This window comes from Sceloporus occidentalis, unplaced genomic scaffold (assembly GCF_023333645.1).
Source record: "Sceloporus occidentalis isolate IW3139 unplaced genomic scaffold, rSceOcc1.0.p SCAF_76, whole genome shotgun sequence".
Classification (NCBI taxonomy): Eukaryota; Metazoa; Chordata; class Lepidosauria; order Squamata; family Phrynosomatidae; genus Sceloporus; species Sceloporus occidentalis.
In genome coordinates, this window is record NW_028317056.1 from 4,800,498 (window position 1) to 4,813,672 (window position 13,175).

Consider the following 13,175-nt stretch of genomic DNA (forward strand, 5'->3'; position numbering starts at 1 on the left):
AGAGCCTTCTCACCCCACCCCCCCGTGCGCCATATCAGAACAACCACACTGTGCCGCAGAGCTGGCAATCACTGCCGGGAACGTGCACCCACATGGCAAGCTAAGGATGATGAGAGTTTCAGATCCAAAATACTACATCAATTTCATGGTGAATGGGGAGATTGTCGTGGTTGCGCAGGCTGGAGCTAAGCCTCTTTCATGTTCTGCTCCGTTATTATCACCATTAGTGAGTCACTGAGACAGAATGATTGTGAGGAACTATTAAACGGTTAATATTTAAAGAGTCTCAGGGTCAGCCACTAACAGGACTGCTGTGCAGGGTTTCGGGGCTGTGCGTATATGTACTGCGCCAAACGCTTCTCTCTGAGCCGGCTGTTTGTCTGTACAGCACCAGACTGACCCAGGCCAGTTGTGGAGAGTGCGTGAGAGCGGGACGGACAGGAGCAGCTGTCTGAGAGTGTTCCTCAATAATGGCCCCCGGCGAGCACACAGCACGGCACGTTAACCCCTCACTGTCTGAAACACGGCATCGAGAGCCACATCATATAACTGCCCCGTACCTATCACTGCTCTATTACAGGACCCCCTCACCCTATAACTGCCCCGTACCTATCACTGCTCTATTACAGGACCCCCCTCACCCTATAACTGCCCCGTACCGATCACTGCTCTATTACAGGACCCCCTCACCCTATAACTGCCCCGTACCGATCACTGCTCTATTACACACCCTCTACCCCTATAACTGCCCCGTACCTATCACTGCTCTATTACAGTACCCCTCGCCCTATAACTGCCCCATACCTATCACTGCTCTATTACAGGACCCCTCACCCTATAACTGCCCCGTACCTATCACTGCTCTATTACAGGACCCCCTCACCCTATAACTGCCCCGTACCTATCACTGCTCTATTACAGGACCCCCTATAACTGCCCCGTACCTATCACTGCTCTATTACACACCCTCTACCCCTATAACTGCCCCGTACCGATCACTGCTCTATTACAGGACCCCCTATAACTGCCCCATACCTATCACTGCTCTATTACAGGACCCCTCGCCCTATAACTGCCCCATACCTATCACTGCTCTATTACAGGACCCCTCGCCCTATAACTGCCCCGTACCTATCACTGCTCTATTACAGTACCCCTCGCCCTATAACTGCCCCGTACCGATCACTGCTCTATTACAGGACCCCCTATAACTGCCCCGTACCGATCACTGCTCTATTACATAGTCATCCACCATAGTTGCGATTAACACTAAAGCAGGCACGTCTCCCGTATCTTTTCTTCCAGTGAACCCCGGCAGCGGCTGCAGATGAATTGGAATAAATAAGCATTGTTTAAATGTAAACAGCCCCGCTGCAGGTCAATAGCTGAGAGATATTTACAAAACAAGACACAGGGCTTGTTATAAATATTTGCATGGGGAGCTTTGCGATAAACACTTACACCACCGATACCTTTTATGTGGCAACCAAGCTTTCAGTACCTCAGAGGTCTCTTCTCCGAATGGAATGATATTTCATCTGAAGAAAAGACCTCTGAGGTCTGAAAAGCTTAAGGCTAATTAGCTCTTGGGCTAATACGGCTATACGCATTTTTCTTACCACTTGGTTATACAAAAGGTTGAACATTTAAACAAAAAAAGGCTAGAAATCGGTTTAAAAAACAGTTTTAACAAAATGGTACAGAAATCCTAGAAAGCTAAATTAAGAAAAATTATGAATTAGACAAATTTTGACCTCATTAAATTACTCTTTCTGGGAGAGGTTTGGGACGTTCAAAAAAGGTAAAATTCAGGACAGCAGGCAGAACAGCACCTTTAACTTACGAGTGTTTCCGTCTAAATTAACCCTTTAACGTCGGCAGTAACCCAGAGCAAATAGGACATAGGTTATACTCGGCAGACGTGTCCTTAAAACACGGCACGTGCGTTGTAACAAACAACCAGTCTGTACGTCGTCTGTCTGGTAAGTGCTGGTTATCGCAGCGAGATTAGGGTATAGGGTGGGGAAAGAGGGGTGACCTTTGGGCCTTTGGGTATCCTAAGGTTCATTACCTTGGATTACCGTGTCATCCATTCTAGTAGGTCATAAAGTCACATTAAAATCGCTCATCAGCGCCTCATCGCTAGCTGTACCCCCTAAAATAAATAAACATGCCCCTCTTTTGGCCACTGAAAAGATAGGGATGCACCCTTCATATAATGAAGATGGAGCTACAGATGGTACTAGAGAACAATCCTCATACATCTCTATTAAACAGAGACAGCAAGCTGAGGCTCATGGGTAATGTAGTCCTCATGGGGGTACCTCATGGGGGGGGGGTCGCTAATGGACTAAATGAGTAACACGATGAACAAGGTAAAGAAAAGCAGAAAAAGAGACAGAAACCTGCACGATACGGCGTCTGCTACAGAAGACGGCAGCTCCCTGGAACGTTTCCCTTTCAACGAAGAGAGAATATACCAACTCATGCCACCCCAAAGCGTGCCTAGATCTCTATATAAACGATGGGGACAGAATGTGCAGGAAAAGCTTTCTGTTTAACAGCCTAAAAAAATCCATATTTATCCCCAAACTCTTCTCTTTATAAACACAATGTGCTGCCATCCATATTTAGCAGAAATGCTGATCCCACCTTAAATAACAGCCATGGCATAATGTGCCCTCATATCAAGAACATTCACAATGAAAGCTACAGACCATCTATAACTGGAGACACGAGTTGTCCAGCACGACGGTAAGAAATGATACAGAGAAACAACGCCCTGAAGTGGAGGTCAGCCGGTGGCCTCCAAGAGAACAGTGGAGAAGGAAATAAATCCAAAGAAATGAAGTCACCAAGAGACTTCATCTGAAAGTTAACACTCTAGGGTGACCACAATTGTCTGGAACGTTCCTTTTTACCCCTGTAGGAAGATCCATAAGAAGCGCTCTTTGGGCCAAAGTCCAATCCTTGTTATGGATCTTCCTGAAAGCAACGTTCCGAGCAATTGTGGAGACGTGGTCACCCTAGAACGTTAACTTTCAGAAAGCGAGCTACTCGGTGGAAGTGTAACTTCCGGAGGGTCCGACTCGAGCTACTAAAAAACTAAATCTCACAATATATGGCACTTGAGTCTCCACTACACTCATTTCAGGATCTTCTTCACCAGGTGGTCCCGCGTCCCACTCTGATGAGGTCCAACTGGTGGAAACGTGGGTCCTACCAAGCCAAGCACAACCGCTCTTTCTGTTGGGCATTGCACCATACGATAGTAACGTTAGGGAAAAAGGTCAGCTGAATCATCGAAGGGTATTTTAGCTGAAGGCCTGACATTGGTCCTTTTGCGTTCTCCAAAAGATAATAGATCTTTCTTCTTTCAGAAGCTTTGGTGACCTCTCTGTATTTGAGATCCCAAGGACAGTGGCTATTACTCTTATTAATTGTTGATGATTTATTTGCTCAGATTGCATCATACGGTTCACCACACACACAAAGACCTGAGTTGTCGAAGATCCCCACGCCCTACAAATTTTTGCTAAAACCCCAACAGATAATCCTCTTTTGGAAACAAAAAAAAACAAAACAGACCTTTTCGAAAGGTGCATTCCAGCCCACTAATGCACATCACGGCTGAGCGCTACCGTATAATTAACTTTTATTTTATCGGAATGTACAAAATAATTCATCAGAACTCCCGTTTGGCCAGTTACAGGGACACCCATTGCTTGTTGAGCAAAATGGGGGTGGTAGCTCCCAAAATGGCACGAAAAGAACCTGGCGGATACCCCTGCTATCCACGAACCAGAAGTGATGCCCTAAACAAAATCACATCTTGCCCCTGAGTAGTACAGTCATGACTCTCAGCCAACAAAACAAAACAAAAAAAACTTTAAAAATAAATACTAAAAAAAATAATAATAATAAAACTTTAAAAATAAATAAATAAATAAATAATAATAATAAAAACCTTTAAAAATAAATAATTTGACCGATTAAACCTGGCAGTCTGGGTTTTAATAGTTTGAGTGACAGATGAGTTTAACATGTAGTTGCTGTACAGTACAGAAAGGGTAAAGCTTAACTCTTGCAATCCCAGGCTGTTTGATCCCCTCTATGGCAGAAAGGTTTCTGCTCCCTGGCACTGAAGTTGTCATTTTTTTTTTACCAGCGGAGGAGAGAGAAATCATCTGAAATTGTTGCATTCCATTTAATTTTGTAGCAGCAATCATTTAAAGTTCCCCGAAATAATACAGCCTACAATGTTAAGAAATTGACATCATTTTGACGTCAGTCTGGTTTTTCTTAAGGCTCGTATGATTTGCCGTTATTTTCACTTATAACGGCCGTCAGGACTGGTTCAGACATCGCTGGGTTTGTATCTCGTCTGGGTTATCTGACTGTACATTATCAGGACTGGCTCAGACGGCATTGGAATCGGATTGAATGTAACGGGTACCGACTGCACATAATCCGGCCAAGTTTGTGGAGTTCCAAAAAAAAAGAAAAAAATATGGTTCTAAATTATTTATTTAATGTTGCAATTATAAAAAGGTGTCGAAATACTGAAATGTAACAGAATTGTTAATTGCTAGACATCTGTTGTTATTAAATTTAAGTTTCTTAATTACGGTTTGGCTGTTGGTCCAACCCAAGCAGACTCAAATGCAAGATGACACTCTGGAATGTAAGTGGCATAAAAGAACCCCCCACGTACACAAACACAAAACATGTATTCATGTTCCAGACCGTCTGGGCCATTCATTGCATATGTCTCTAGGACCCAAATCCTCCTGCACAACATGTTAATTTAACCCTAAACAATCCAGACCTGTGCATCTAACATAGTTAGGCCTACGGATATTAAGACGTGGTTACAACATGAGATCATGGCAACCACCTAGCTAGGCTTTCAATCTCATCAAGAACAAGGTCAAAATTTTCTATACCCACGTGGCCGGGTGGCCTTTCTTTAGGACCCACTTGTCAATAAACAACCCAGTTGTCCTTACCTTTCAGTTGATCGGCGGCTACAATTTGCCCAACGCGTTCCACCACCAAACTGTCTTCCATCAAGTAACGATCATCCAGGTACTTGGCAGTTTTTTCCGAAATGTGCACTTTTCCGGCGACCCCTAGCTGTTCCATTAAGTTGGCGAGGTTGACATCGTTGGACCACACATCGAATTTAAACCTCCTCATGCCCAGGATCCCACAGAGAACCGTGCCGGTGTGAACTCCAACCCGCATGTTGACCATTTCTTTTTTTTCCTGGCAGAACTGTTCAATCGCCTCAATCATGCCAAGGCCCATCTCAATGCAGCAGTAGGCATGATCTTCCCGTGGCTCTGGGCAACCTGCCACGCAGTAGTAGCAATCCCCCAGCGTACTAATTTTTTCACACCTTGTCTCCTCGCATAGTCGATCAAAGCGGCCAAAAAGGTCGTTGAGGAGCCCTACCAAGGCGTGAGCGGATTTGTTGGCACTCATTTTGGTGAACCCCACAATGTCAGCAAAGAGGATGCTCACCTGCTCAATTCTCTGCATCTTGAAGGGCCTAAAGATTATGGGCGTTTTCTGGATGGAAGACTTCTTTTTGCGGCTTTTTGGACTAGAAGTGGCATGGCGCTTCACAGAGTTCTCGCTGTCATCGTCTCCCTGTTTCATTAAATCATCCGCAATGATCCTTGGCATGACAGAGTGGATCATCCTCTCTTTGAGGGCTTTCTCTACTTCCAGGTCCTTTCCATGCATAATGGACTGACCAACTTTCAAGAAAGTGCTTCGTGAACGGACTTCGGACATTATGAAGAGGTGGACACCAATAGCATGGATACAGACGTGAAGTAGAGCTTTACTCAACAGCTCCCAGTGAGCTTTCCTGTCCACCAATGGGGCAAAGCACCCCTCATCCCTAAAATGATATCCAAATGTCTCAAAGAGTATAGAGTACGTCACCCCAAGGCAGGCACTGAGGTACAGGGGTAAGTGCATGACTGTGTAGAGCAAAAGAAGAACTTCCACACAGATAGAGAAACTGCCCACCTGGGACAGACACAGCGAGGATCTGGGTACCGGGAGAGAGGTGATGTTGGTGATGTTGGAGTCTTCGTCAATATCAATTCCGGGGGTAAGCACCTGAAACTGGGAGGCCAAAGTCAAGGCAAAGACCAGCAGGGTGACAAGCAAAGAGACTGCCGTGCAGTGACGGGCATAGGGTTTGGTGAAGGTAAATACAAAGAATCCTAGGCACACCATAAGGAAGCACAGGGTAGGAACTAGGTGGCCAACGAGCCTGGATTTCATGTGGACACCAAAGTAGATACTCCACAGCAGTCCTGACACCGAGAGGTACAGAAGAGCGTAACGGAACCTCCGCTGGGTCTGTGGGAAGCATCGCTCCACACAGGCCTCCTCTAAATTATTGGAGTCAAATTTTGGGTTCCACCAGTTAGATGTGGACCTCTCGAAAAGCTGAGGGAGCTTCTTCTGCCTTCGAACCCCACCAGAACCCCCGCTCTTCTTAACCCCCGACTCTCCCGAGCTGCAACTGGACGATATGCTGTACTTGCAACGTCTGGACGGGCCTTGGTGGTGCTGTCTGTTAATTCTAACAGTTACGCTACTGCAGTCACCGCTACCATCGCACCTCACCTCCGTATGATGCAGCAGCTGCTGGTTCACAGGGGAAGCCATGTTGTCGATATGGAGTTTGCTGGAGACTTTTTATTCCTCTCTTCTAACGACCCCCTCCTTCACTTCTACCAACACTACTGCTCCCTCCCGCTGCTGAACCAGACAAACAGAAGGGTTTTGACAGCTTCAAGCCTGCTGGAGGCAACAGTCATTTGTACCTCCATGCGAAGTAGTCTCTAGCGTTTGTGAGCTGTGACAGTTTATCGGAGAGAGTGCGGCTGTCGGACGTCTCACGCGGATCATTCCAGAGTGAGGAAATGCTGGATACGTGCATTCATATGCAGATCTATATAAAGTTGATCGAATGTATACGGAGCGCCTGTGGCATCCACAGCCGATCATCTGCCCTGTCCTTTCATCCTGCGATGTTCCGTACCATAAATTCTACAGGAATAACAATTTGGCCGTATATTCCACCATCAAGCCTGGGGTCTCCATCTTCCCTGGGGGAAACGATCCAACATTCCTGAAAGAACAGGGTAAAGTCAATGCAGAAAAGCAGATGACCACAACAGCCCCCCCGTCCCTAGATCATATTATATGCCTCCTAGCTAATTGTTTTTTTGGGGGGAGTGCCTGGCAAAGCTGTCATTGAAAAGCAATGCTTTTTTCTTGGATCTTCTTGTATTTCTTACCTTTTGGTTCTTTTGGGGGATTCTGTAACCAGATGTCTGTGCTGTATTCTCTTTTTGTAATCCAAGATGTCACGATGCCCCCTCTCTGTAGTTAGGGGTACACAGAGGGGGGGTACAGGGGTCTTCCTTTCCCTCCCAAGCCATCAGGTTCTCTCTCCAGCAGTCAGACAGGCCTCTCTCTCTCTCACCCTCTCTTTCTCTCTCTTCTCTCCCTCTCTCTCTTTCCTGGCTGATTTTCCTATGCTGGGCTGAGCAGGGAGGGAGGGGTAGGAGGAGTGTTTGGAGGGGGGGCAGGCACACAGGAGAGGGTGGGGAGAGAGATGGGAGAAGGGGGTAGAGGAGAGGAGAGAAGGAAAAAAGAGACACAGTTATGTGATTTCCGAGACATTAAAGAAAAAGGGGCAGATGAAGCGTAGATCCTATTAAATGCACATGATGTAAAAACAGGCCCCTCTGTGAAGTGGGGAGGGGGTCATTTTGCAGCCCCCTACTTTCTTTTACTAAATCCACATTTTTTTTGTCGGGGAAGATGATTCATAACATGGTTGGGCAACCCTAGCTGAACTGCCACTCCCATCACCCTTAGAATTTAAGGGTTTTATTTGCCCCCGCATTTCCGACTGCCCTTCCCTATCACCCGATTGTCTAAAATGAGCCGTCCCTGAGGATCTTTAAAGATTAACCCTTTAATAGCCCACCACAAAGATTCCATTGTAGCCAGTCACGGCGGTAACCAAACTGTTCTAATAACAGCCTATACTAAAGCTAAAGATATTCTGTATTGCCACCTACATTCAAGCAGGTATTTTAACTGTGATCTACCAGAGAGAAATGCATCAGCTGGGATGATCAAAGCAGAATATCATTAATGCTCATCAGACTGGCTAAGGGTGATGAGAGTCAATCATGTATATAGTAAGTTCCCGGTCCAGCGCCTCCCTTTAACATTTATAAGATCACTAGAGTTAACTGTTTGAAATCCAATGGCTGGTGCAATCCCCTGGGACTGGAAGGGTTAAAAGGATCTTCCTTATAATTGGATCACCATTGTGCAGGCAGGTCCCACACAGCCAGGACTGAGAGTGGTGCTTGAGCACTGGAGCTGAATCTATGTGCTATAAATGGAAAAAAGGTTAACATGTATTTCCTGTAAATTCTGTATTTACGTATCTGGAACCCTAGGACAAAATGGACTCGGGACTTAATATCCAGAATCAGGCATGGTGTATTAACCCTTCAATGGCTCCTGTTAATTTGCTTCTGGTACGTTTATGGGGAGTTATGTTGTACACAGCAGAAGAGCTGAGTTCAATAACAAGTGTCGCCTTGTGGGTAACGATGTTCCTCCCAGTTCTTGTGAGCTTATCTATGGTATAAAATTACTCCAAAGGACAGTTTTCCTGGGATTTCAGTCTCAGAAAGTCATGATGACAACTGTTGGACCCTGGTCAGGAATTTAAGAGCGGCCTCTCCTCGACTGGCACCAAAGGCAACTTCCCAGTAGATCCTCGCTAGGATTATTGGATATCGTCTAATAAATTAAAATCTCGTATTTTTCCACCAATTCTCCCCAAACACAGTTGGCCTCGTGGGAGCCCATTTTTAGCACCGTTTTATAAATATAAACGGGAGATGAAGAGAGGTCAATGGGTCAGGTCATCCATTATTTCCTAAAATGCAGCAATTCCTGTTACTGCCACTACCGGCAACTCCAATCATAGCTAAGCATTATCCCCAAGGCAACGCAGGCTAACGTCTAGATCCCCGGCCACATTGGGGGGGGGTTATCAGGAGAGACGGGAGGCGTTTTCGGGAACTGCATTCTACCTGTCTGGACCCCGATCCTGGACACACGCAGCCACTCTCCTGATCCATCAGATAGGTACCTGCTCAGCAGAAGCGTGGTCTGATCCATTAGTTACACTTTCTTTGAGGCTGTTGAGATGCTTTAAATGGGATTTACTCTAAATAGGCATGTCCTGAGATTTAAGAGCCGTACCTCTGCTCCGTGAGCCTCTCCCGGCACATTAGAAACACAACTACACTGTATTAACATGCCCTGATCCGTTAGATAGGTAGCAGCACCATGAGCCTGTCCTGATCAATAAGAGGGTTACCAACACTTACAACACATTATTATAATTATATTTGTTTTATATAGCGCTATCATATTCTGTAGCGCTGTACAATGGGTAGACATGACAAGTAGTGTGTAACATAACAATCTGACTTACAGAAACAAGAGGTGAGGAGAACCCTGGTCAAAAGAGCTTACAACTAGATGGTTACCAGGATTGAGTCTGTTTTGATCCATTAGATAGGTACCGGTACTGTGAGTCTGCATGGATCCATTATATAGGTACCAGCACTGTAAGTCTGTTTGATCCATTATATAGGTACCAGCACTGTCAGTCTGTCGGATCCATTAGATAGGTACCAGTACTGTGAGTCTGTTTTGATCCATTAGATAGGTACCAGCACTGTAAGCCTGTTTGATCCATTAGATAGGTACCAGTACTGTGAGTCTGTTTGGATCCATTAGATAGGTACCAGCATTGTGAGTCTGCATGGATCCATTAGGTTGCTGTTGGCAGCGTGAGCCTGTCCTGTTCTATCATGTTTATACTTATGCTGTTTCTCTGATCCAGAACACGCAGCATGTGAACCTGTCCAGCGTACCTGGCGACTCCGGGTGAAGCACAGTTACTGTTGTAATATGCTTTAAATTAACTTCACCGTATTTCAGTGATATTAATGAAATACGTGTCCTTTAACTGCAGCACTAGATTTAATTTGCGGGAACGCATCATTATCATGTGACACGGACACCGGCACTGATAGGCTGCTGCTATAGAAACAGATACATTTCTATGTTCTAATATAATTAAACCTTCAGAAGTAAGAATAGAATCACTGTTCGGTTAAGGTCTATTTGATTCACTTACTAGAGAATGGAGTTATTGTTTTGTCTAAGTGGAACAGCACCTTCGACTTCTCTATAGAAGAAATTCTTAAAACCCATCAGAACTGCTGCGTTTCTGCCCAGGGCCGCTTCCATTCCATGTGTTACTTTATTTCACTGGCCTCATGTGCACCAAGCTCTCTTGCATCATTGTTTGCGCTATGACTTTGGAAGAATAGATGCTGCCCCCTGGTGGACACCTGGAACCATCTGAACTTATGACATCACATTTTTTTTGGGAAGCAGAACAGGGCTAATTTACTAGGCTCCAAAGATGAAAAAATGAATTTCGCAACATTAAGTACTTGAAAAGCAGCTTTCTTTTTCTTGAAGAAGAAATTTTTCAGGAGGAAAGCAGATAGCGGAGGTGCCTAATGGAACGAGCAAAGTCTGAGAATGCGGCTTTCTTACCTGATACGATACTGCATAATTAACGCGTGGAGATGGAATTTCCCAACTTGATCTATAGTAAATGTGCAATTTTTCCTCCCAAAATGGCACTCTCGAGAACCAAAGTCTTGCTTATTTACGTCTGAGCTTTTTAATTTGTAATTTACAATCAGGTGAGTTAAATGCTTTAGCTGCTGTGTTAGTTTATTTACTTATTGGTCTCTGTATGTGTAATCAGTATAATATATCATTATTATTATTATTATTAATTACCCTGAGGATCTTTTGCTGGTAACAAGCTTGATTGTTTGACCATAAAACGTAATCATCTTTTCATTTACTAGATCTCAAATAGTAGAGCATAGTCACAAACTCTGTCCAATTGCATTCTTAGAAACAATGTTACGTTGCTTTGTCCGCATTCGCGTTCTGTGCCCACTCGACTAACAGAACTTTATAGAATCCCGTTTCGTTTTCCAGGGTTTACAAATAGACCTCCTTTAGATGTAGTTGTCAAGAGGTCCTGAGGTCAGGATTAGACGAGGGACACATGAGAAACGGCAGGCCAAGCCATGGCTTGCTTAGGCAGCTCACTCACCTGGCGCATAGGTGGTCTCTGTCTAGCTCCAGGTAACTTTTGTTCCAGGATAAGGAGGGAATTGACACTAAACACCATCAGTATTTACCCCAGAGGGGATCAACCTCCCCATTATAAAAGTGGATGAAAACTTTCACCCATAGAGGTAGAAAAAGTGTTGCCTTCCACTGTACAGAAACAAAACTTGTTTACGCCAAGATACTCTTAACCCCTTAAGGACAATGTGCGGTCCCTAAACCCATTGAAAACAATGCATTTTGAACCCGTATATGTACGGGCTTTGTCATTAAGGGGTTAAGACCATTTGCATCACGTACGTCATGGTGTTCACATCACGAAGCACCCAATGTTCCAACCAGTAAACTCCAGATATAGTATCTCCACCAAACATATCTTTTTTTTTTTTTGAGTATAGAGATAATGGGTAATTGTAAATACATTTTTTGGAAAATATGTAAAATGTGTTTCTCATCAATATAAATTGTATTGATCCTTCTGCTTCTCTACTGAGGTCCAAATTGGTCACCAACATTGTTTCTGTATTAATAGTGCCATAAAGTCATTGCCACCACAGTAGCTGCTCCTGTCCTCTTTTCAATATTTACCTTGAGAATAATTCCACCATAAAACCATCATTTATTGCAGTATCACTTGCGTCCTCAATAAAGGCTTTGTTTAATGCTATGTTTGCCAGGGAGGTACAAAAGCATTTCGATTTAAGGCATTGCTCTACGGAAGTCAACCAACAAAGCAGTAGCTATCATAAAAAGCCGCCCTGTGAACGGTGAATATGCCCTGAAATATATCTAGTTGTAGCCCTTGTTGTAGTAGTTTACTTATTTGGGATAACTCCTTTTTTTCTCCATCTTCTTGCCTTGCTAGTCCAAGATGGTCAGAGTCCAAGAAGATCCGTTCTTCACGGTAAAGAACCTTCTTCCTCTCCATCATCTTATCACACTTAAAAAGGTTAATGGCGTAAGTGGTCTTTTTGCTATCACACGGCTACTTAGGCTGATCTACAAAGATTCTTAACCTTTCCTCCCCAGTGAGTTTCTTATCATGTTGTTATTATTATTATTATCATTATCCTTTATTTATATAGCGCCAACAGTTTACGCAGCGCTTAATACAATACATGAATTCAAGGGATCTGACAAGACAAGAATTGACAGACTAAGACAAACCGATACATTTGGTGGAGAGAGCCATGTTACAATATTAGTAATAGTAAGAATAATATGGAAATTTCTTCTTACAATAAATATGGAGTATTTGATGCCGGTCGATTCTCTCTTTCAAATGGCCAAAGAGTGACACTTGTTTTAGGGCAGGGGTGTCCAACCTGCGGCCCTCCAGCTGCTGCAGGACTACATCTCCCATAATGCTTTTTCAGCTAAGGGGCTGGTTGAGGAGTATGGGAGATGTAGTCCTGCAGCAGCTGGAGGGCCACATGTTGGACACCCCTGTTTTAGGGGGTCTGTCTGAAAGAGCTTTACCGAGACTTTTGATGTGATCTATTGATAGCTATTTATATAATTAACATATTTAATTTAGAAACCCATTTTGTGATGAGCAGTATTGTGATGTTTATGGCTATAGAGCGTTATGACGCACACACCCGGCTAACGTTCTAAGCTCCTTGAAAAGAAGACATCAGGGGAGGGATAAGGGACACAATGATTAGGGTCCTAGACATAGGGACTGTCACTCCTAAGTAGAGACAGGAGTTCAGGTTGGAACGCCATACCAAATCCCACCAATCTCCCACTCTACTGGAAGAGCCACCTTGCAGCACTAAGCCTATTACATACTAAAGAAACCCAGATGTCACACATCGTGTGACACACGTGTAGATAAGGGCGTAACAACACAACTTGGGTAATCCTGTAACAAAAAC

The 13,175-nt window shown here is 44.3% G+C and overlaps 1 protein-coding gene across 1 annotated transcript in view; it reads right to left on the reverse strand.

Annotated features, from left to right (window-relative positions):
• The window catches only part of ADCY9 (adenylate cyclase 9), a 31,429-nt gene extending 24,736 nt beyond the window's left edge, over positions 1-6,693 (reverse strand). The window contains exon 1 of the mRNA XM_089494951.1: positions 5,010-6,693. Coding sequence (XP_089351077.1) covers positions 5,010-6,693 — 1,684 coding nt within the window. The remainder of the gene's footprint in view (positions 1-5,009) is intronic.
• Positions 6,694-13,175: the final 6,482 nt, after the last annotated feature.